Source organism: Rhinolophus hipposideros (genome assembly GCF_964194185.1).
Source record: "Rhinolophus hipposideros genome assembly, chromosome: 1".
NCBI classification, from domain to species: Eukaryota; Metazoa; Chordata; class Mammalia; order Chiroptera; family Rhinolophidae; genus Rhinolophus; species Rhinolophus hipposideros.
Window position 1 is genome coordinate 59508826 of NC_138047.1, and position 26376 is coordinate 59535201.

The following is a 26376-nucleotide window of genomic DNA, read 5'->3' on the forward strand; positions in this document are numbered from 1 at the left end:
AGCATTTTGAAGATAAATTCCTTAGCCCAGTGTCTGGCATATAGTAAGCTCTGAATAAATTTTATTTACTCTCATTAATAGTAAGAACTATATAAATACAAAATGAACTGCCTCAGGAGGTAGAAAGCTCCCTCTAATTGGAGATATCCACAGGAGGTTTGGCAGGTGTCTGTAAGATAGATTTAAGCATCAGATGAGACGCTGGACAAGATAACATTTAAATTACCTTCTGATGCTGAATAAGTCATTCTATATCCTTTAAAACAAAAACCACTTCTTTAATATCTCCCAGAATACTTACTACTATTGATCAAATGATGTTCATCTACTATATTTAATAAAAATCTTCAATTATGTAATTATAAATGTATATTTTTCACATAGTAAGAAGTTGTGTTAGAATTCTTGATTTTTTTATATCTCATCTCCTCTAAAAGAAGTACACCACAAACTTTTATTTTTATAATTACCAGTATTGACTAAAACTAAAGAATGTAAATTTTATTGCTACAAATGCTTCTTGTGGGACATTTAAATTTGCATGTACAAAGCTCTCATCTTTTCATACTTAGTATTTCACTATCAGAATATCTAACTTTAAGCGAGTCAGACATTTTCAAGGTGCAAAGTGTTGAACTTTAATTTCACGACTGACCTCTTATCAAAAGCCCAAGCTGAAGTCAGCACCATGTTTTCTTCCCCCTGGACAGACAGCATCTGAAAACAGCGTCCATGATCACTCTGCTTCTACAGGCACAGAGGCAGTTCTAACTCCCCCTGCAATTCTTTTCAGTACAATAGATCTAGTAGAACGACCTAAATGGGGTAACACGCCTATCTGCCTCAATTATCTCATTGTTATCAGTAAGGAGGAATTCACATTGGCCAGGGTGCTGTCTTCTTGGTCTCTGACTGATAAAAAATCTTTCCTTTTCTTATGATGCGGTCCAACCCAATAATGGGCATTAATCATCTGTAAGGAATATTCTACTTTCTTCATCAATGAAAGTTTAGAGTCAGGTACACTGGCCAAGAGAATCCTAAAATGTGTAAGTGGGGAGAAGAGTTCTAAATTGTGGGTGTGCTCAAGCTCTGAGTTCTGGCTATGTGGTGAAATGAACAGACAAGGCATTCATCAGCACAAACAGGATTTCCAGACCACTCAGTGCCTAGGGCGTGCCATACACTGCACCACACATTGAGGAACACAAAGATAAGAAATGTGTTGCATTAGTAAGAGGAGACAGACAGAGAAGCAAACAATTTCAACAAAGTAAGAGCAATGCTATAATAGCATACAAAGTACTTAGAGGTACTTATTTTAACTTAGAGGAGAGGTTGTAGGCAGGGTGGAAAAAGAATGGAAGTGAAGTAGAAGTGGAAGTGAATTGAAGAAGAGAAGAGATTTAGGCAGGATTTAAGTAGAAGAAACAGCATGCACCATGGCAACAAGTGGCAGAGTGTAGGAATCAAGAGCATGAACAAAGGGAGCGGAGGCTGGGGTTGAGGGGCAGGTACATCACGCATGCCTCACTCTACCATTCAGAGATTCAGACTAACTCAGTAGTCAATGGGAAGCCACTCTACCTCCTAGTCAAGTAAGTAACTTGATCACTGCAACTTGAAAGGATAACTCTGTAGGGGCATTGGTGAGGTATTGGGAAAAGAAGGTGAGTGTGAAGCTAGGGAAACCAGTTAGAGGGTTTATCAGTAACCAGATGAGAGATCACAAAGGCCTTAATTACAGCCATCACAATGGGGAAGGAGAAGTTGAATGTTAAGGATTTAGAGTCATCTCAACTGGGTGGCTGACTGAATGGACGAAGGAGCGGGAAGAATTATGGACCATGCCCAAGTACCTGGCTTGAACTGTTGGGCAGAAAGTAGGAACTTTCAATGAAAGAAGGAAACATTTGTAGAGCAAGAGTATCCAAAGAAGGGAAAGAAAAGCTAACTATATTTAGGTTTGAACATGTTGAACAAATGAAAAGAGAGAATAAAGAAAAATTGTCAGTAACAGAGTGTTGATTTTAAAAAAAAAAAAAAGAGAGAGAGAAGGAAAAAAGTGCACCAAGAATGGAATACTGGGAAATACAAAATTGGAGGTATTATTGAGGGAAGATGAACTAACAAAAGAGACTGAGGTCAGATGAAAATTAGAAGTCAGCTCTCATAAAAAAGCCACGAGAGGAACAATTTTCAAGAAGAGGTCAATTGCATCAAGTTAGAGAAGAACTGAAATGCATTCTGGGTTTAGCAGTTAGGATTTTCCTACTAACCTTGGCAAGATCACTTACCACTTTCACTGGTGCAGAGAATGAAGGAAACAACTTCCATGCCACAATGCATGAGAATTTCTCTCTCTCTCTCTCTCTCTCTCTCTCTCTCTCTCTCTCTCTCTCTCTCTCTCTCTCTCTCGTTTTAATCTCATGTCTGTCTCTTATTGCTGATTATCTTTGAAAGCTCTTAGTGTAAAAATTGCAGTTTCTGCCTTTTGCAAATGAATAGAGCCTTCTAAGAGTTATTCTGTAAGCAAATATCTTTTAAAGTAAAATTGAATTTATTCACTAAGCTATTCACTAGAAAGATTTCAAAAGGCATTTAAAGAAAAGCAGCCTGAACCTAGGTGATCAGAAAATGGCAATCACAGATACAACACTATGAGAATTTCCTTCCCTTTCTTTTTCTACCACTTCCCTCTCCCTCGTAATAGGCAGCTTCAATATGGAAAGAATTATGCTTGGTGCTTTGGGGACATAAATAATGAATAAGGCAAAATCCTGCTCCACCCAAGCCCCCAGCCAAGCTGATTACAAGCCCCTGCAAAAGACAGACATGCACTCAGCCAAACCTAAAGAGAGGCAGGTTAAAGTAAATGTTCGTAATAGTAAAAGCAAAGTTCTATGGGGGCCCAAATGTAATTCCCCATCTCTCATAAAATGCAGGAAATGACCTTTAAAAACAGACACAATTGGGGAGTTCATCGCACCACTAATTACCTCCCTACTCTTCAGACCATAAACTTTTATGCAATCTGCTCTCTGTTCAACTTCATTCGTCCTTCTTTATTTCACCAGACAGCCTATATGAAAAACTTAACAGGCATTGGTGGAAAGCGGAGATTTTAGCTGTACCCTAAGCTTTATTCTGATTCTTTTGTTAAACTGAACTTAATAATACCCTTTTGACTCTTTTCATTGAAAGTGTCAAAGTTCTTAAAATTAAATGCATAGCCTTATGGATTAGATGAGCACTACGCATGTTTCTCCCAGAGGAGATAAACTGGGACACCAAATTATCCAGAATGGCTTCTAAGGAATACTGTTCTGATCTGAGTAACCTCATGGTGGTACCTTCACAGTTCATGGCCCTTTTAATGTTCTTTGAAACTGCCTTTAAAGGGACAACGCTGCATGCTCACACATATTTCCCACTTGTGCAGGGCTGCTATTTATAACTGGGGCCTTTTGGAAAATGAAAATAAAAAAACTGTAGCCAGAGAGGCCCAGAACATAAGCCAGGTCATACTTTTTTGGGCATCCTTCTGTTTCTTCTCAAGAAACTTTGATTATATTTCAACTAGGAATACAAAAGAGATCATCCACACACACACAAATCTCTACAGCAGGCGGTCAGGGCACAGGTTCTTGAGTCAAGCATGCCTGGTTTTGGATGCCAACTCTACCATTTATTAGTCTGTGAACTTGAACAAGTTCTTTATCCTCTCTAGGTTTCATCTGTAAAATGATTAAATGAGAGACTGGATATGAAGAACTTATGTTAGAGTTTGGCACAGAGTTCTCAAACAATGGTAGTATTATAATAATTATTATTGCTGGTATCATTTGTACCAAATTGCCCTGGATTGCTGTTTATAGCACACTGCCTCACACATGGAAGGCATTCAATGTCTGTTTATTTCTGAGTGGATGCTTGCTGGGATAGAATGCTTAGAATGCAATATTTCTAAGAAGGGCTTCCTTTGGTTTTTCTCAAGGGTACCCAGAATATTGGGAAGGTAACAAAACTACATAAATTCTGTATTGATTCTGCTGATAATTCTGCTGATAATTCGTGCTCTTTCTCAGAAGTTAGTGATATTTTTTTTCTGATCTATGTGAATAAAGACTATATGTATACTGTGCTAGTCTTCGTCCCAGACGGGACAAAAGTAAAGTTTCTCTTTTAGTCAATAACAGAGCAGGCCATATTTTTACTCAGCATTTTTCCAGCAGAAGTTCTACTTGATATTTTTCGGCTAGGTTCTGGGAGAGAAATTGGGGCAGTATTAATGGGAAAATGTCAGCATACTGAAACCGGAAAAGAATAAACAATAGTTCTGTAATGCAAATATGACTCCATGACCTTTGATATGGTGCAGAGTCCCCAACAGTAAGGGTCTGGAGATTATGTGTGTGTATGCACGGTGTGTGTGTGTGTGAGTGTGTGTGTGTGTGTGTGTGTGTGTGTGTGTTTGCACTGTTAACAAAACACTTATCTCATGTTTAAACATCAAGTACATTGTGATGTGTCTATACATTTAGGACATACATGCACCATCTATAGTAGCCTTTACAGATAAGTTGTAAAGCAAGATCAAAAGAGCAAAAATGGTCTTTAAAGTTTGTTGTTTCTCCTTTTTATAGTGTATAGGCATCTTCTTGTTTGTGAATTAATGATTTTTATAAACCTAATAAAATATATTCTATTAATTATTCGTATTTCATTTATTTTCTGTAGGTTTTGAGGGCAGTTGTTGAATATTTTTCTATGCTTATAAGAGGACATACAATGAACTGCCAGTGGTGTAAGTATATTTGTCAAATCATTACAATTCTTTGGAGCTTAGAAAGCATGCTGATAGAGCCTTCTAGCCAATTAGAAATGTTGGGATGGATAGACTTCTTGTCCTTGTGCATCAGACTGCATTTCTTACCCAAATGAACCACTTATCCATGGAGCAAATGTAGAAACTTCAGCCTACATTGTGCTTCAGTGGTAGTGAGCATCCAGGAATCTAAATGTTAGGGATACATATTCCCACCTCTTGTTATTTAATATTTACAGAAGAGTGCTAATGATATTGAGTTTAAAAATTCTTTATCTTTGGTAGATATAGTAGGCCACTCACATATTAGGTTGGTGCAAAAGTAATTGCAGTTTTTGCAATTATTTTTAACCTCTTAAACTGCAATTGCTTTTGCACCAACCTAGTAGACTACTATTTCAATAACATTATGAACAAGGATAAAAAATGAAAATAGCTGACTGAATAGCAAACTAAATATCCATATTCATTTAACCATCAATGGACAAGCACCACCACTATTGGTGGTGCTTGTCATTGTGTTAGGCAGTTTGAGAAAAGAGATGATGGGAAGAAATGATATGGACTTTAATAGGTGCAGCAGTTGATGTTTTAGAGGGCTAACTTATTAAGCCAAAATAATAAGTGTTATTTTATGTTAAATAAAACGATAATGGATCTAGGATGAGGTATGAGGTAACAATTCACTCATCCCATAAATTTTTGTGAGATAGAGTTATGGCAAAAGCTGGTCCAGCAAAAGCTGGACCCCAAGATATTTGCCCCAGGAAATCTAAACCTGCTTCAGATAATGAAAGAATAGAATATAATGCCAAATATATGCATAAATATATTTGTAAATATTTTCAAACTAATGACAACTCCTATATACAATAATTATCAATAGAAATGTTATTTGACAAGATAATGGGTTCCACTACAGTGCTGAGTTTGAGTATTTTCAGTAAAAATGTGTTTGCCTCAGTTCTAAGGAGAACTTCACCAAAATTCAGTAGATGATAGACATCTGGGTTTACTACCTTCAGAACTCAAAGGCAGGGTTCTCTGCTAAGCATTAGAGTTCTGCTCATCACCTTGTTCACAGAGTCAGAAGTTAGCCTCTGTATCTCTCCTTCCTCATTCAGACTTGATTTGGGAGGTAGGTGTTATGACTCAGCATTTTAATTCCGTTAACTGATACTTATCATACCAGCCTCTGTCTTCTAACTTCACTGGATTCTAAGTGACTTCCCACAGAGCACGTGGTCCACTGCCTCCCAGTGCTGTAACTGTGCACTAGGATGCTACTGCTGCTACTGGACCAAAGGCCAAATAGTAGTATGTAGACAAGATGGAAGCTGGTTTCTATCTCAGGTGATCGTGGTCTGAAGCAATCAACTATTCTATAGACTCAGAGACCCCAACTCCTCATTGCTGTTTCTCTGTCATCCTCTCTTGATCTAACGTAGCTATTCCAGCTTCTGTTACCATATCGGCATTCCAGCCAGCAAGAGGGACCTGCCTTTCCTATGAAGGATATGACTCAGAAATTGCATACATCACTTCTACTCATATCCCATCAGCCATAATCTCGCCATACAGCCAGATCTAGCTGCAAAATGTTCTCTTTAGACGTGCGGACATATGCTCCACTAAAACCTCCACTGTCTTAGAAGAAGAAAATTGACCCCTTAACTTGACAATTTCTTTCACCTTATTACTAAAATCCTTAGAAGAAAAATGCTTGGCTTCATGCATTTTCTCTCAGCGACCAGAAGCTAACTATATAGAGAAAGAAATTCAGCTAAATCAAGGGCACTCACACTCAAAAAATTAAAGTTATGTTTACCTACAACTGTAGTAATTATAATGGCTTGCTTTACTCAGAATTATTATTATCTTCTGATTATCCCATTACTGACTTTCGGTAGTTTTTTGGAAGCAGAAATAAGTCACAGACAAGTTTATAGGTTGGCTTCTTCATTTTCTTGGGTCCCTGAGAGCCCTAAATACTGAGTGTTAAGTTCCAAGGTATTTGTCATAGAATTGGCGCTGTCTCCCAGATCTAGCCACAATGTAATGATGGAACATCCAATCATCTCAACGGGCCGCCACTTAGAAGACTATCCCTAAAATGGCATGTTTGCCAGGCTAAACTTTCCTTTGGTGAGAGAAATTCCCCAGTGCTAAAAGGAGCTAACGACTAATCTGTAAAAAGGGCCATCTCCATTTCTTTTCTTCCCACAGATGCCTCCCAACTTTGAAATAAAGCAGCTCTATATTTTGTTGATTCTGAGTTCACCAGTTCCTTTGTTATCTGTTGTTTATCCAGTTACTTCCACCTAGCTCCTCCAGTTTCCCTTTCACTCACCCAGAAACACAGAAGGCCTTGTTTACTTTCTTATCCACCCTTCCATTTAATAACACTGCTATCGTTCAAGGCAGTTTATCTCTGTATTTCCTTCTGGTTAAATCAAATAATATGTTAAAGTTACACCTCTTTTTATTGAGGACAAGTTTACTTGTCACCTAAATTCTTTTGAGAAAGGTGGGTCAGCATAGCGATGGTCATGGGCAGCTCCTAATCTAAAATAACTCCATCTACTTGTGGATTCTGTGCAATTTGGCAAGGCCACAGCACTTTACTGGGTTGTTCTGAGTTGGCATGATCTGCACAATGCTTTGCTGAGTTGAAATCATGCTTCTTTCAGCCCAGTCTCTTGTCTTGCCAGTAGCACCAAAGAGAATTTTGTGGGAGAGCCTGGTAGTCGAATTTAACGTCATCGTCTAATGTTACCTATCTCGGCAAATCCCTGCTGTTGTCTCCATCGTTGCTGTCTAATTCCATTTCAGTAGTTCACTTTGGATCTGCCATGAATTTACTGAAATCTTGAAATCCCTGTTGCAACTGTGGTTATCCCCTTGGGGGTAACACATTTCTTGTCAAATACATTCTGTCTTAATTCATTCTCCAGAGTGCCTCCTATAAATTACAAAGAAATTCTTCTGTTTATAACATTGTGGAATTTGGGGAAATCGGTTCATCTCAAGTTTTCTTTCACAACCCAATACTTTGTAGTTACAAAGGCGAGGAAATCAGAGCTGCCAGGTCATCTCTTGGAAATGCCATGATACATATTTTTACCATTTGCATTCTTATTTACATAAATTTGTATGCTCCCTTCAAAAAGGGCTGACTCCAATTATGTAAAATAAAACACACAACTGCTCTTGATCTGAGGGTAGATCACCATACCTTCCAGGCTTGCTTGCCTGCCTGCTGCCCAGTGATTTCTCTAGCTTCTCCCTCTTTGTTCCATGAAGTTTCCTTCATTTATTCCTATCTACTAATCATAACCATTCATGAAAAGAGTTATCATTTAGTTGTAAAATTGGAGTTGGTTCTCAAATATTCTTTTTTTGTAATATGAGCTCACATTGGAATCCTGTTTTCCAGCCCGGGTTTTCACAACACCTTTCCACTCCCGGTAACAAGGAAACATGGGTCCCTGGTCCACATGAGGCACCATACTTTGGGCAGTAGAAATCACCTCTGGGTCCAGCTTACAGCCTTTCGCCCAACAGTAAGGTTTTTGGCAGTGAGGAAGAGAGTTTTAATTCTGGGCAGATTAACCACAGGTTTCAATTATCCACCCCAAATGCTGCTTTCCATTGACCCCTATAATTAAAGCTTGACTTTGCTTACAGTTTCAGCATCGTTTTTCCCCTCCAGGTGAATGGATAACAGCAGATTGCAAAATGAGTTCATTAGCATATTTGACAGCAAGAGTATTAAGCCCAGAAGCCAGAGATATGGAAAGAGAGCAAGAATATCCTTTGGGAGTCATCCCACTCAAACCAAGACAGTCCTTGTATCACTGTCCCGACACTTACTGCTGACTCTGCCCAGCCTGGAGAGAGAGATCTGAGAATCCCATAACGAAATATCACCAAATCAAGAATGGTCATACCATACTTGATTTTCTTCTACTCTCTAAAAAGCATTCCCAAAAGTCACTCTCTACCATTTTTTATACTATTGTTAGTGGTTCTGATCAGGTTTAGGAAAACATCGCGTAATCACAGGGCTGTCTATTGGATTTAAATGAAATTTAGTCAAAAGAGACCCTCTGGGGTTCATTGATTCCTAACAGCCTTTGAAAGGGCTTCTTTCTGTCCCCACAGACAAAGTGCTGGTCTCTTTAGAACCTATATAAATAAAAAATATAAGTGAGGCTGGAGGGGCCAGAGGCAGGGGCAAGACAGTGAATGTTGGAGCAGTTGCCAACATGCTTCAGGATGTTCAGTGTGTATTTTATTTGTTGTTTTAATCTTTGGGCCAAATGATACTCCTCTCCCATGAACTGAAGTCAGCAGAGGGGAAGTGCAGACCTCACAGAAACTCCGTCCCAAGAAGATTTGGTTGTTCCCCTGCTACATCTGCAAAATGTCAGCGTGCTGACAGTACGAGTAGGATGCTTCCTGTTCAGCCAGGATTTCACACTCTGCAGACAACTGCCTTGGCAGGACTTGCCGCCAAGGCAAAGTTACCAGGAATTGCCAGGAAAATAGATTCATTTCCTTTTAAAAACTCTGGTTCTGCCCACATCTATGGATAAGTTGGAGAGAAAAGCCCTATTGAAAGCATTTTTGACTTGTCCAGACAGTGACTATGTTTTATCCTTGTCGTTGGATTGCGTGGCTTGGAGATGCATTGCTGTCACAAAGAACAGGAAGGGGGTGGGTATCCCAGACTGTGGTCCTTCACCGGAGTTTACTTCTCTTTTTAACATATAACACTGCTTTCTGCAACTTCTATGTATTGAGATAAGCAAATTGAGGATGTGTTTCTAAGCTCACTACCATGTTTCCCCCAAAATAAGACCTAGCCGACCATTAGTTCTAATGCATCATTTGGAGCAAAAATTAATATAAGACCCAGTCTTATTGTACTATAATATAAGACCGGGTATAACATAACATAACATAACATAACATAACATAACATAACATAACATAACATAACATAATATATAATACCGGGTATAATATAATATAATAATACCGGGTCTTACACTAATTTTTGTTCCAAAAGATGCATTAGAGCTCATGGTCTGGCTAGGTCTTATTTTGGGGGAAACACGGTATGTGCATTGCTTTTCATTTATTCATTCATTAAATTTGTTCAGTGCTTAGATACATAGTGAACAAAACAGGTTTTAAAAAATCCTTGCTCTTGTGAATGGATATGAAATTATTTAATCCTGATCATAATCCTATGAGGCAGGTACTATTATGATACCCTTTTTTTACAGGTGACTTGTTCAAAGTCACATAACCAGTCAGTGATAGAGCTGGATTTGAACCCAGGCAGCCTGGTTCCAGAATGCTCACACTTTCAACCATACAGCTCTACACTCCCTGGTGGGACCGCTGGGTGTGATTTCAGGTTCAGGAGAGTAGTAGTTCAGGCAGAAACCTGTAATTTCTCTTCTAGAGGCAAAGTCGTTCTTCCACAAGGTAATTTATATAACTAATATGTTTGAAAGAGGTTATATTGTGGCTAAATTTCATACCAATATGTTAAAGGGGATCAGAATATACCACCCCAAATTATGCCACTTTGGCATAAGGATTATTTCGAGATGAAGGTGAAACAGCACACAGTTCATACTGACCAGCTTAAAACCAGTTCTGCTTCCTTAAAGCAGATTGGTGATTAATACAATCTTTGAGTTATTTTATAGACAGCACTGTGCATGTGCCACCCTTGTCCTCAGTATGGACCTGGAACCAATACTCTCCAGTCTATGGGACTCAAGTAACAGAAGTGTGGCTACTAGAGCCCTTTAGGAAGCGAGAGATCCTTCAGGAAGGATGATCCGGTGTCGAAACCAAATATGGACAAATATAGAACTGACCAATCAAACTGCCAGATTGAAATTCCTTTGTGCTTTCTCTTGCCCCTCGACCCTATACCATCATTGGCCACGTTCCAAAACCCTCCAATCAAAACTTGCCCTGCCAGCATTACCTCATGTTCTCCCTAACTCTTAAAATGTGTCCAGACCCCAGATCAGGGAGACAGATTTGGGAGGTGCCTCTTGTCTCCTGCAAGTCAACTCAGCAATAAATAAAAAGCTTTTTCTTTTCTTGAAGGTCAGTGTCATAGTTTTGGCTCCTATGCGCATTGGGCAGCAGGCCCTTGCTTGGTAACAAAGGCAACAGAAAAGCAGATGATACAGGAAAAACTCTCTGCCCTCCCCCATTCTGTCTAAAAGCAGGGAATACATTTCCCTTTGTAAAGGTAACATAAATGTGTAAAGGTGTCTCCTCTTCAGCACCAGGAAGAGGCCTCAATCACTGGAGATGACTCTTATAAACAGAAAAGGCACCAACTTGTGTCTGCATAACAAACGTTACTAAATAACTCACATCTTCCATTAACTTCCCCCACATATTCACCTTCTCACAATTTAAGGCCCTGAGAAGCCCAAGCTCATTTTCCTTTCTCTTGTCACTTCTCCAAAGTTTATCAGTCTTTGGTAAGCCTCAAATATAACTGCTTCTTTGGGTCTTTACTTCTTTTCTATTAAGGCCTCCTACTCACTGCAATAAACCTTTTCTCCTGTTTATCTGTCATTTTGTTTTCCAGTTTAATTTGCATTGCCCCAGGTATTGAATCTGAGAGAGAGGAAAAAGGTTGTTTTCCTCCCCTACAGAAGGGGAGTCCTTCTTTCCTTCTAACAAATTCTGATAGGCAATGGAAGATGATGAGTCAAAGAGTTGAGAAACCAGGATGTTATGGGGTTGGGAACGACATCGACATCGTTGCGATGGAAGTGGAGCAGAAGCTGAAACAAGAGACTCTGGGATCCACATCTCTCAGCTCAACCTTTTGCCTGGAGCGAATGCCACCAGCGCCAACCAAATAGTTCAAAATTGGGATTTTACCAGCCACTTTCATGAGATCTATTCGATTATTTCACCCAAACAGCTCAAGACACAAAGAAATAACAGCTAACAGGCTCAAATCATACCGTTCAACAAGAAATGGATTCATTCTTACTTTACCAATTGGCTTCTCAATCAGAGGGCTTGTAAAGCAGACTGGAGTTATGCTGCTGTACATTGAAGTTTTCCATTGCTGTTCCTATGAGAAAGGAAACACACAGAGAGATTTCAGGGATGTGGCTGGCTTTCCTCCTGTGTGGAGCCATTGCCTTGTTTCTCACAATAGTGCCTCAAGCACTTAAACTTAATAGTTGTCACTAGAAATATCCGAGTCAGCATTTTTGCAGTCTGAGCAAATTCATTTAACCTTGTGCAGGGACATATTACAAAACCATTTATGACATGTTGAGGGGATTCATATACTCATGTTGACATAAATGTAGAATATGTTCAGCCTAATCGGTTAACATACAACATAGATCAGGCTATGTGAATCTTTTTCTTTTTTTTTTTTTTTTTTAAGAAATAACTTTCCTAATATCTCATTGCATATAACTGACCAGTTAAACTTCTGGTTTTCAAATCTTTGATTCTACATGGCTTAATAGCCAAAGTTCTGTACCTGCTTTTCAGAACCCTGAAAAACGTGGCTCTTTTCCACTTTTTCAGTGTCGGCTCCAATTCTGTCCCACAATTCTAAACCTCAAGCCATATCTGGTCAGTGTGTTTTTATTGAACAGACTCTAGTCTATGTTTTTGTTTTTGTTGTTCCTGGTTCCTAAAATATCCTTTCCTCAATATGTGCCTGTGATTTCTTACCTGTGCTATAAAAGCCCAGCTCAGATTCCCTAAGAAACACTTGGCTAATTTTCTCCACTTCTGACTCGAGTCAGAATCACTTTCTTCCTACCACAGGATCCATGTACTATTATTAGAGTACTTGTCACTCTCTGCTGGGAATGTGAGCAACTGAGAACAGGACTCAGGTCTTAATTATCTTTGTATCTTTCACAATCCAACACATGTCTCACATATTGCTATGGTCTGAATGTTTGTGTCCCTGCAAAGTCCGTATGTTAGAATCCTAATCCCCACCCAAGGTAATGGTGTTAGGAGAAGAGGCCTTTGGGAAGTGGTTAGGCCCTGATGGCAGAGCCCTCCTAAAGGGGATTATTGTCCTTATGAAAGAGGTCCCAGAGAGCTTTCTTTCCCCCTTTCCCATGTGAGGATACAATGAGAAGTGAGGATACAATGAGAAGTGAGGATACAATGAAAAGGGTCCTCACCCAACCATACTGGCACCCTGACCTCAGACTTCCAATCTTTAGAACTGTAAGAAATATATTTCTGTTGTTTCTAAGGCACCCAGTCTGGGTTATTTTGTTATAGCAGCTGGAATGGACTAAGACATATATGTAGGTGCTTTTTATTGGAAGACTCTTTGCTTTTGTCAGCTGAATCTTTATGCAGTCACTAATTTCCAAACACCTCACCAGATCTAGCTCTCTCCAACCCCAGCTCTCATTCTCACTACACACATTTTTCACTCTCCATCTTGTTAGAGAAGACAGCAAGAGGCTTGTTATTGAAAAAGAAATAACTGTAGGTACCAATAACCCCATAAAATGAAAATGACCTTTAAAAATGAATTGGCTAGTATTGACCCATCCCCACCTCCTGCTGTCCACTAATTGCCATGTTTCTTGAGTGAAAGAAAGATTTTTTTTCAGTGGTCTTAGCAAAGGAATGGAGTATGACCCTCTGGAATCTCTACCTTGCTGTTACTAATTATCTGACCCTGGGCAAATTACTTGGCCTTTCCACCAGGGTGGCCCTGCCTGTAAATGTGGTCTGTGTTATTTACACACATTTTGCAGGGTGTTTTGAGACTAATTGTGAAGATATCTGCGGCCTACAAAGGCAAAATATATTTCCTGGGGAAGAGACCCTGCAGTTTACCTTCAAGAGAAACCATTTAAACCTCTGACTTCTTCCCATGGTCTGAAAACAGGGGTTATGGCTGGATTCTGAGTGATGTGGATTTCTGTCCATTAGGACTTAAATTGAGACTAGCAACTCATTTCACAGGTCATGTTCCAGCCATCAAAGTGTAATTACTATCAAACCACATTGGCTCAGGTCCTTAACATATTAGTGAATGCATGAATACAAGTTCCAAAGGATCCAGTTACCAAATCCTGCCTCTTTGAGATAAAAAGACATTGAATGGCACCAGGATAAAGACTAAAATAGATCCACTTGAGACAGCAACATTTTTTTTTTTAATGAAAATACAAGGTTCCGTGTTGGTGATCAGTACACATGATTCTGTTTTGAGGAAGTCAATCTGCAGACGTAGTAGATGAATCTAAAGAACTCTGCCCTTCCCTCTGAGGCTGGTCTGGTTGCTATGGCAACGTGTAACTAGTTTTCTTAGGTTGTTGGGCAGCCTGATTTTCTTTAGACTAAAGATTCCCTTGATACATTTGCACAGGGTGTTCTTAAGACTAAAACAATCCAGCAGTTGCAAAACAGATTCTCACCTAGATTTTTTTTTCTTTTTTTTTTTTTTTAGTGGGAAATATGTGATACTTCTGGGCCATCCATTGAAAGGGCCTTTCTGAAACAAATGGGTTCAAATATAAAACACAGAATAGTGAAGGGCATATAATTATTACTAAATAGGGTTTCCCGTTTCCTATCTCTTTTCCTCGTTTCAGGCTTTTCCCATAGGGTCTTGTCACTTGTCTGGGTGGCCAAGTGGTTGGGTGGCTGGTGTTAACTATTGTTCCCATCTAACTCTCCATTTGCTAAATGTGGGGTGGGGTGCTGAGGATGAACTGGACAGAGTGCAATCACAGAGAATTAGAGAAAAGGCAAGTCAGACATCCTCTCCAGCTGTCTGCAAAATGAGGGCAATATTGCCCACCCCCCTTATCTTCCTTCATGTGATCACTTTAAAGCACTCCTGAGAAGCTACAGAACTGCTCAGAGAGCTCCTCATAAAAGGTACCTGGGGTTACTTTTCTAAGACTGGATTCCGAAAAGGAAAACAAAGAAGTGGTGAAGGCCTGAACTATAATTGCAGCCTTCAGTGTTTATTCTGGTGTCTGAACTATAAGAGCAGCTCCTGGTGCAAAAGGACGGAAATAATCGAGGGTCAGAAATAATCCAGGGTGAAGAAGGACAGAGGCAGGGATCCTCTGGCAGACTCGGCTAACTGACTGAGCCGTGGGATCCATCAGGTGACGTCTGCTCAAGGGCGCACCACTGGGCAGCTCAAACATTCCTAACAACTTTGAAGGAAAGAAGGCGTCCTCCCTCAGAAATCTTGATTTTAGTACTCCACAGAACACATGGATGATGCCGGCTCCTCCTCCCCACACCTTGGGGCTAGGAACGACGTGTTCTGTTTTGAAATAGAAGCAAAAGCAGACACTGCCTTGAAGATTGCCATCGCTCTATCCAACCTCAGCCTGTGACTCATTATTTATCCAGATAAATAACTGCACGTTCGTCTGTGGAGTGCTTTTCAAGAACTGTTAACATGGCACTGGGGTTACCCCTCACAAAAGCCACAACCTGTTTCTGGGACCTAGGATGTTAAAGGAGCTGGAATGTTTCAAACCTTCAGTGGGAACCAAGGAAGGAAGAAGTTCCTGGAAAAGAATGTGATATAGATCATCGCCGCTGCTCTGGCCCCTGCTCCCTCTGTCCCCCCAACCTATTGATGGAAGCCAACCAACAGGGTTTTGGGGTTGCCCCACCCATTGCAGCCATAATTCCTTCCTTGCCAGGGTCAAGCACACAAACAGGGAGGTGAGGTGGCCCTGGAAAGGGAGGAGACCTGGGTGGAGGGCCATTAAATGTTGACTCACTCAGGCTTGACTAGACTTCCTCCCTTCTTTCACACTCCAGTACAATTTTGGTGAACTTAAGTAAACTGTGCATACTGCTAAGCTTTCCTATTTCCTTTTGGGTTATTATCACAGACCTGCACCAGCTCCGGTATATTAAAATCCCCTGCCCTCAAAACTTGTAAGCAGAGAGCAGGTCACAAGAAAGAGCATACTCACAAGCATTCCGATGTTTCAGTTTTCTGGGCAGAATGCTGTTAGAGCCCGACCTATGCATTCTTTAGCATCTCCCTCCATACTCATTTCCCTTAAATGCTTCACTCAATATTTGCATTTAAATTTCCATTTCTTGGATGTTTTACATGCTGATTTTTAAAATGTCCCTTGTGCTTTTTCCTTCCTTCCTTATGTTTTATGTGTCTTCAGTACCACCTGCCCCTACCACAAGGCTATCATTACAAAGAACATTAAAACAAGTGCTTTCGAAACATTCATGAGCATTAATGGGACTTCTGAAAGTAGGAGGTACATTCCCTTCACCATACTCTCTTGTATGAGTTTCCTGCCAGCCTTCATCCAAATGCTTCAGTGTTCCTTAGTATACTCACGAGGTCGTGCAGCCATCCCCCACAGTGTAATTTTAGAATAGCTTTGTCCTCTGCCAAAAGAAACCCTTTCTGTATTAGTAGTCATTCATCATCCCTCCTGCCCCTTCCCCCAGCTCTAGGCAACCACTAGCCCATTTTCTATCTCTATATTTTTGCCTTCTGGATATTTTATATAAACAGAACCATACAATATGTGGTCTTTTATGAATTTCATTAATATTTTCATAATATTTTCAAAGTTCATCCATGTTGTAGCATGTATCATTACTTCATCGTTTTTCATTGCCAAACACGTTCCATTGAACGGCTAAAATCTGTTCATCGATTTGAGTTGTTTCCACTTTGGAGCTATTATGAGTAAGGCACCTATGAACATTCATGTCCAAGTTTTTGTGGGGGATACATGTTTTCATTTCTCTTGCTTATACATATAGGGGTGTAAATGCTAGATCATAAGGTAACTCTATGTTTCACATTTTGAGGAACTACCAAACTCTTTTTCCTTGCAATTAATTCCTATGCAGATGTAATTCTCTTTCTCTTTCTTTCCTTCCTTCCTCCCTTCCTTCCTCCCTCCCTCCCTCCCTTCCTCCCTCCCTCCCTCCCTCCCTCCCTCCCTCCCTCCCTCCCTCCCTCCCTCCCTCCCTTCCTTCCTTCCTTCTTTTGAATCATTTCTTTAGAATATTTTTCAAGGAGTAGGGTTCTTGTGCCAAAGATATGGACATTTTTATGGCTGTTCTTACTATCCAATTATTGCTTTTCAAAAGGATTGCACTGGTTTACATAGCTGCCACATACACATATCATGTATGCATGCGTGGATGTACACACGTACAACCCTTTTCTTTTTATAGCAAACTTATGCGGAAGATGTCATCTATTTATAGAAGAAAATCAGGGCCACAGAGGTTAAGTAACTCAGTGTCAGATGACCAACCAAAGCAATGTGACGCCCTTTTTATGGGCTTTATTGGCTTAAAGTGTTTGTATCCAATATGTCCCTGGTTTCAATGAGTAATTGCTGACTATGTCTCTATCCTGTAATTTCTTCAGCTTGTGTCACAGTGAAACAATAAGCATAGAGTCAGAGGCACGGGATCCAATTCCAGCCCTTTCTCGCCTTGAGATCTCAAGTAAGCTTCTGAATCTTGCTAGACCTCAGTTTCCCCAAATGTAAAATGGGATAATACTGACACACAGGTTCATCTGCAGGATTTAAATTAAAATTTGGCTTAACCAAAGACACTAACGTAAAAAGCACTAATATTATGTTTCATGTTAATGACAAATGTTTTATTGTTATTTTTCCCTTTCCAGAAGGAAATATCAGACATCTTTGAATATCATGATTTAATAAATAAATTTCCTCCCTACCATCAATGAAAAAATTATCCTCTGAGTACTATTACTTAGCTCTGTGCTAAGTTTATAAGAATTTTTATATAAAAACATTGGTAAGTAATATAAAGGTTTATAAAAATGTTTCAATAAAAATTATATTAAATATAGATTATAACAATTATAAAAGGTACAAATAAGTTATTTAGAAATACATTACATAAGTTTAAATAGGTATATTTATTATTTAAAATATATTCAAAACTTTCCATTATAAATCACAATTATAAATTTAATTTTACTTAAAATAACTCATACAATTAAAGTCTTTAAAATAAGCAAATATTTTAAATATTTTTAAAGAGTAATTAATTGTGAGTTAACAAAATAAGCATAGGCTCATAAAAGTAAATGCTTTTTTTTTTTCCAGATTGTTAGGTTTATTGGAACCAGCCTCCTGGCTGAAAAACATTCCTCAGCATCTTTCACAGGACCTATAAAATCTGAACAAATCTGTAGCTCAACTGTGGGGCCTCCTCTGGTTACCCAAAAGTGTTCAGGTGCCGGGCAGTAGAAGAAAGCAGACTCGCTGGTGCTTGCAACTCTCACCTGTGCTCACATCCACTCTGTTTTGCAGGCACCTTCCTTGGAGAGTTGGAGAGAGGACCTACAGTGGGAAGACTGTTCCATTGGAATTGATGGTTTTGACATTAGAGGTGAGAGAATTCCAAGTTCTGAGAAGAGTCGTCCAAAAGGTGAGAACTAAATTTATAGATGGCCCGTGAAACACAGAACCAGTAGGACATGAACCTAGAAAGTAGACAGCTGCTAGCAGTGGCACTCGGGTCCGAGAATGACAGAGCGGACACTGTACCCGCTTCCATCCAGCACCACTCTGCGACCTTGGACAACTGCTGCCTGGAAGGTCTGTTAGCAGTGTCTTTTCCTGAGTGCCCCGGCAGCCAATGACAGGAGTGCAGCAGGGTCCAGGTCACTGCTCCAATCGCCTGACCTGCCCCTCGGCCATGGACAGGGCAGTCTCAGCAGCCACTCTTTGGTCACCTTCTCCTTCCAGCAGCTTCCTCAACTAATTCACCTCCTGTGTGGTGTAGACAGGGCCGCTGGGCTTCTGAAAAGCTTAGCTGTGGTTGCCTCAGTTATTCAGGGTCAGACTTCCTGTGAGCTCCATTCTGTTCCTGGAGAGCTCCCGGAGCAACATCTGTATATTCAGCCATCCTGCTTGCATCTCTTGAACCTGTTTCTCCAAGACTGCACGGTGATTGAAAAGGTCACTGTCATGCTGCTTGTTCTCACGAAGGCTCTGGCTGCTATCGCAGAGCTAAACCAAAAGGGTATTTTTCTCTTCAAGTAGTTGAGAAAACTTGCTGTTCAGTTGCTGAATTCTTAACTCCTATAGATGGATTTCCTTTCATTGAGCTGAATCCTAAGAAATACTGTCTCATAAACCAAGTTTTGTGACCCATCTAAGGAAGCTGGTGTCTCTGGGGATGGCCGTCTTTGGTACTACTATACTTTGAGGGTCTCAGTCTGGGAGGAACAAGATCTCAATTCCCTCATAAGATTCTGCAGATGACTGATCTGCTGACCTCTCTCTAAGAGGTACTGCTCCTTCGTTCTCCTCTCGGGAACTTCCCAGGAACTCTTCTGTATCCTGAGCTGATGCTGTCAGGAGAGGTTTTCCTGCCTGAGCTCTTCTTTTGCATAATCTGAAATATTTTGGTCTTGTCTTGATACTCCTGAAGTTGAGCCGTCAGTGGAGGTCACTCCGTGATCTGTTGGTTAATCTGTACATATTGCTGCTGAAAATTCTTCAATTCCTTTAGTAGTTGGTCTCTGTCATTTTGGAGTGATGACATAGCTTTTTTTCAAACTCTGTACTTCAGCTGGGCTGGTTGCAGACTGGGCTGTAGACCTCTCCTTCCCTTCCTGTGACTTGTGGAATTTCTCCAGTCCATTCAACAGGTGATCTCTCTCATTCTGTAGACGGGCCATAGCCACACTTGGTTGTAAGAATCTTCAAGTTGTGAAGGCAAGAGAAGCAATTGCTTATCTTTAGATAGAAGTTGTTGGTTAAGTTTCTCAGGGGGAGGCAAGCTGTTATCCTCAGTGGAATTCACTGGAAAGGCAGCTTTAGACCCAAGAACATTTCTCTATCTCTGCTTAAGAGGCTCTGTTTTTCTTTCAGCTTTGACAACTCCTTCAGGTTGGCATCGTATTTTCTTTTCAGTTCATCAAGCTCCTACTGGCACATTCTCTACTGTTTTATGGGGCATTCATAGACCTTTGTGTTGTGAGATCTTTATTTTCTTTGGTGACCATGAGTGATTTCTGTTCCATCTCTACCAGGTCTCTTGCTAGCTCTGCCATCCTCCCTTCCACTGTTTCCATTTTATTTCTCATTATCCCTGCATCCTGATAAAGATGCTTTAATTCTCTCTTCGTTTTATCTTCAATTTCACCTACCTTCTTGGCAGCTTCCTTCTGAAGATGAACCAATTGCTCTTCCAGTTCTGTAATTCTCTTTTGAGAGGAAGAAAGAGTAGAACTTAACCTCTGTACCTTTTCTTTTACTTTAAATTGGGCCCAAAATAGCACTAAAGTACCTTCTGCTTGCAAGGCTGTCAATAGACTCATAAAAGTAAATGCTTTTACAATAAGTGTATGTCTGGCTCCGAGGACCTTGTAAATAAGATCACGATATAGTGGAAAGAGCCCTGGCCTCCTATTCTGAAGACTTGAATTTGAGAATGGTTTTCACACTTGATATGTGAGCTCTTTGGGGTCTCATTTCTTCAGCAATAAAAAGTATAGTATATAACTTGATTTTTTTAAAAGAAGATCCAATAAAGCAATGTACCTGAAAACAATAAAAAATACACAAAGAATATACATCTCTTTGGACCATCAGCACCAAGATGTGATAGTTACACCACACAATGGTCCGTTTCTAAATTCTCTAGAAGATCAGAAAATATAGGAAGGAAAATGAGAATGGGAAGTCACCTATTCAAACCTGAAGAAACACCACATCGAAGAAGAAATAGTATTCCACAGTTGCCATACATCACTGGAGGTCAACCTCAAATGACCCCAGAAATTTGGGCTCGAAGAGGTCCAAATCTAAAGTGATCACAATGGAACTTTCAACGAGAGAGAGGGAGGGAGCTGGGATGCTGTAACCTGTATCTCTTCAGGTGGGGCCTGCTTGGAGACCTGCAGCAAATTGGGGGAAAGATACCAATGGGTACGAGTCATGTTATGGGCTGAACTGTGTCCTCCCCAAATTCATATGCTGAAGTCCTAATTTCCAGTACCTCAGGATAGGTGGCTGAGTACATCAGTACTGAGCAGGCCCTGGGGATACTCAGGAGAACAAGATGCCACCACAACAAAAAGTTGTTGTGTAGATTAAGTGGAAAACGAAAACAAAAACAAAAACAAAACCCACAGGATTCCAGGGAAATGCAAGGCAAGAAGCTCTAACCCAGGCTTGAGGATGGAGAGGGGGTGAGGGTTAGGGAGATCAGGAAATGTTCACAAAAGTGGTAACCTCATGTCTATCTACTTTCACTCATGAACATCTCTTCCTTGGACTTCCAGAAGATTCTCCATTTTTGTTCTTTTCATACCTGCTCTCCATCTTTTAAAAAATAAATTGAATTGTGATCCTCCTCCTCTACTCCTTTCCTTCTTAAATCAAATACTTCAGAGGTTTCCTGCAGCCATTAGATGCAAACTGAAATTTCATTTGGGACTACAAAGCCTTTCTTTGTCAAGCCTCTTCCTGCCTCTCCTGACTCAGTCGCACCATTGCCCTCCTTTTGGTATCTTGAATATCAGATTCTCTTCTGCCACAGAACGATACGGTACCCCCTCCTGGCATCCCACTCAACCTCCTCACTACTCTTTCTCCGTTACTCCAACGCTCCCTTCAGTATACAGCGCAGTTGTAATTTCCACTGGGTTATATTCACATCCTTCAATATTCTCATCCTACAAAGCAGTTCTTCTGTGTAGCCCTTATTCTGTTGTCATTGATTTAGGCATTCTTGTACATATACAAAAATTGTATACACATTTTAAGAGAGGAAAAAAAACTGTATTAAAATTGTAATACTCAATATATACCAATAAAAAAAGATGAATACAAGTCATGTGCATACATTTATTTGGCACCCCTGGTATTTGTGTGATTTTTAATAAGAAAGCACCTATTATTTGTCTCCACTCGCTATGTCTCTAAGCTCCCCAAGGGTCAGGACCTTCACTATTCTCATGCATCACTATGTCCCCAAACTCCTAGCGCAGTACCTGGCATTAACAAGTATTTACTGAGTGAATAAATAAATAGGTAAATGAACACATGGGTGAGTTCCTAAGATAACTTTTAAAAGACAAGTAAGAGAGGGACAGGCAAAGAAAATGGGGTAGAGTTTTCCAGGCAGTAGGTTAATATACATATAGAGCGAGATGAGAGAGCAAATGTATTTGAGTAACTGCATATTGTCTGAGAGGTCACAGGGTTCCTGGAAGGCTGGAGAGATGAGCAGGGCCAGCCCACGAAGGACCCTGATTACCATGAAGATATAAAAGAGCCAGCAAAACATTTTAGGCAAGGAGCACTGTGACTGGCTATATGCTCTATAAAAATAACTTTGTTGTCATAGCGAAGAATGTGGCAGAAGAGTGTGAGACTGAAGGCCCAGAGATCAGGCAGGATCCTGGAGCTGAAATAAGGTGGTGACATTTGGGGATATGAAGAATTGGATTTAAAAGAATCAATCTATCGCCCTCATCACAGACAACTGTTGAACAATAGTAAAGCTTTTTGAAAAGTCTTATTTTTTTCTTTTTTCTGTATTTATTTTTAACATTTTTATGAAAAAATATTAAAATATGTAACGTATAAAATATATGATATAATGATGTACAATATTATGTTAGCTTCAGGTGTACACCATAGTTATTCAATATTTATATACCTAAAGAAGTGATCACCATGATAAGTCCAGCAACCAACCATCTGACACCGTACCACGCTATCACAATATTATTGACTATATTCCCTATGCTGTACATTACATCCTCATGACTTATTTGTTTTATACCTGGAAATTTAGACCTCTTATTCCCCTTCACTTTTTTCCATGCTTTTTAAATTTTTCAATTACACTTGACATTTCATATTATTTTATATTAATTTCAGGTGTACAGCATAGTGGTGAGACATTTATATACTTTATGAAGTTATACCTCTAACTAGTCTAGTACCCACTTGGCACCACACATAGTAATTACCATATTATCAACTATATTTCCTATGCTTTACTTTACACCCCCATGACTATTTTGTAACTACCAATTTGTACATCTTATGCCCTCACCTTTTTCACCCTGTCCCCGAAACCTCTCACATCTATCACCCCAACAAATCTAGTACCCATCTGACACCATAATTATTATTACTACTTGGTTCTTTGCCTGTGCTATGGAATGACCTCACTCCATCGTGTGTGTGTGTGTGTGTGTGTGTGTGTGTGTGTGTGTCTTCATATTGAATTACCGTGTTTTCCCGAAAATAAGACCTAGCCGGACAATCAGCTCTAATGCGTCTTTTGGAACAAAAATTAATATAAGACCGGGTCCTATATTATATTATGTTAGATAAGACCCGGTCTTATATTGTAGTAAAATAAGACCGGGTCTTATATTAATTTTTGCTCCAAAAGACGCATTAGAGCTGATTGTCCGGCTGGGTCTTATTTTGGGGGAAACACGGTAGCATTGTGTCTTTATGTTCCTAAATAAAAGAAGAGGGGAGTGAAAGTGCCTCTAGAGTTTGGGTGGGGAATAGAAAAGGAAAGGGTCAATCAAAGGCATAAAAACTTGCACATTGATTGGGGATGCGGAGTCTCACCTTAAGTTCTAGAGGAAGATGTGCTTTTCTTCCATGAAGAACATAGTAAAGTGAAAGATACCTTAATTTTCTCTCCTAGCAGCTAAAAGACTGTGCAGAGTTACTCTAACATTTCTAAGTATGTACGATCATAAAATTTCCCGACAACATAGCCCTTAACTAGCTATCCCCAAAATTTCTTGTATTATTAGAAATTAAGTAAGGTCATTTGGCAGATGACCAAAGGAGCAATAACCCATGGTCATAATTCTCCCAGACAGCAGAGGTGGTGCATTTCAAGTGCAAAGGTTAAGGGTGCCCCACCCACTGATTATCTGCACCTGAAATTTCTTTCCTGGGGGAAAAAAACATTAATTCTACACTTAACACACTTACCAGGGTGATCACTTCATAAGGTACATAAATGTCTAATCACAAGTTGTACACCTGAAACTAAAATAATATTGTATGTCACCTGTAACTAAAAACAATTGTTTTAAAATCTAAAAAAAGATTTTAAAAATTAGAAAAAAGCTCAATGTGTAAAATTCCTTGGGAGAGATGGTATGTTGGTTTTAATTCATAGTAAGGGGAAACATGACTAAGGGAGAATAATATCTTAAGATTAGGATTTGATAGGAAATGGAGCAAAGGAGAGTAACCAATGGTTGCAACTGAAATGGAGGGAGGTACAGTGAGGTACCCGATATGGCATCTGCCCCATCACTGGGTTTGGGGGTTCCTGGATCACATGTTCTATGCTACAGTGATATATGAGCCAAAAGCAGTCCTCCCCATTTTATTCTCCACTATAATAGAGCAAAATAAATAAATGAATATATTATATTCATATATATATGAATATATAAATACATATTCATATATGTATATATGAATATATATATATTCATTCCTAAAAATATTGTCCACATTGTAGATTCCACACTATGTTATCTACATAATTTTAGGTATTGAAATGGGATTATGGTTATAATTCTCAGACACAGGAATGGTGTCTTATGAAAGCAGTTACTGACTCACCAATAGATGAGCTCCTCCTGCTGACAGGAGAGTCCCCTCTGGCTTGGACTTTAGAACAAAACCAGAGGTGACTCCTTCCTGGACGTGCCCAAGGAAGCCTCTGGTGTGGGGTTCATGGCACAGCACTGTGTGCTCATTTACATTTCAACTGTTAAATCAGCTGATTTTTGTTATTAGATGTGAGCCATGATCCAAACGGCATTTAGATTGAAGAGAACAGAATTTAGTGTCAAAAGACCTGGATTTAAGACTTTTTTCTTTTTGATTCCTTCAACAGGAAAGTAAAGGCCCTACTACCTTTCCTCTTCCCTGCCCTACCCACCTCAGCTGTGCTAGGAATGACCACTCGGGTCAGACACCGTGATATAGGGGTATTTCTGACATTGTCTTTCATTCTCGAGGCAAAACACCATGCAAGATGAGGCCCACAAGCATGACTTACAAACCAGAATGTACAGTACCACGCAATTGTTAGGTTCTCTCAACAAAAACAAAGCATTTATAGTCATATTAATTATTTTAGTACAAAGGATGCATGACAATGACATTTTTATCTGAAATCATCGTATGCAAGGTAAAAAATAAACAAGCAGATATGTTTTAGGACACAGAGTCACCTCCGTCCCTTGTCTCTTAGTGGGTCTGACTTTCCTCTCCCATCTCTAGTCAAGACAGACTGGGGGTTCCCAGACCTCTCAGATCAAGGAGGATACAAGTTTTTTCTATACGTCCTTTAGGACAGATGGTCTCCTGCTGGGCAACCTGGAAGCCAAACAAGGCCACGTCCAGGTGGAAACTGTGCGTAGTCATTGCTCTAAAGGAAGCCACTGTCCTGTTTCCTAACACCATAGGCCCCAACCACCACAACTTTGAAGTGCGTATAAATGAATTTATACAAAACACATCCTTTTGGATCTGCGTTCTTTTCCTTAAGATTCTGTTTTTGAGATTCGTCATGCCAATGTGTATGGCTATAATTGGTTCACTTTCACTGCTGTGTAGTAGTCCATTCAATTTATCCATTTGTAACAATGTATCCATTTCACTGCTGCTGAACCTCTATATTGTTTTCAGTTTGGGGCTATTACACATAATACTGCTATGAACACCTTCACCCATGCCTTTTGGTGCACAGATGTATATTTTTTCTGCATGGCATGTAGCTGGGAGTAGAATTGCTAGATCACAGACTCTGCATGTATAGTATTCTATTTTAATAGATAATGCCTATTAGTTTTCCATAGTGGTTGTACCAACATGCACTCCACCAAATTTATCCTCCAGCAGTATCTTTTAATAATGTGTTTTTCTGTTTATATTAGCCAGAGTTGGTTACTGCTGCTTGCAAATAAGAACTTCACAAGACATGTGAAAAACCTGGAGAGGAATATTACAGGTTGAGAATAGCAAGGAGAAAGTCCCTGAGGCCATTATATAACTACCATGTATTGCCTATTTACTAAGCGAATATTGTGCCTAAGTGTTCACATAGCTACATAGGTAGATAAGTAGGTAGGTAGGTAGGTGGGTGGGTGGGTGGGTGGATGGATGGATGGATGGATGGATGGATGGATGGATGGATAGATAGATAGATAGATAGATACAGATAGCCAGAAATAGTTCAGTTAATTATTCTTACTTGACAGTTGTATGTCAGGCACTGTTATGAAAAATCCTATGAAGTCTGATTTATATTGATGCAGATTAGGAAACTAACATTTAATAAATGGAGATAAATTGGTTAAGATCATCAACATATAATGACAGCAGGATTTGAACCCAAGGATTTCTGCCTCCAAAAACTATGCTGTTCATCAGTATACCACACTGATATTGCCTCTTTTTAAAGCTAAG

The 26376-nt window shown here is 39.7% G+C and overlaps 1 protein-coding gene across 3 annotated transcripts in view; it reads right to left on the bottom strand.

The window, feature by feature from the left end:
- RASGEF1B (RasGEF domain family member 1B) overlaps positions 1–26376 on the bottom strand; it is a 522412-nt gene that overhangs the window by 137662 nt on the left and 358374 nt on the right. Inside the window, exon 4 of one of the 3 annotated variants that reach the window (XM_081056600.1) lies at positions 11877–11960. In XM_081056600.1, coding sequence (XP_080912726.1) covers positions 11877–11960 — 84 coding nt within the window. Of the gene's footprint in view, positions 1–7604; positions 7712–11876; positions 11961–26376 lie in introns of those variants that run through there. The other 2 variants (XM_081056605.1, XM_081056606.1) reach the window with 2 other exon arrangements.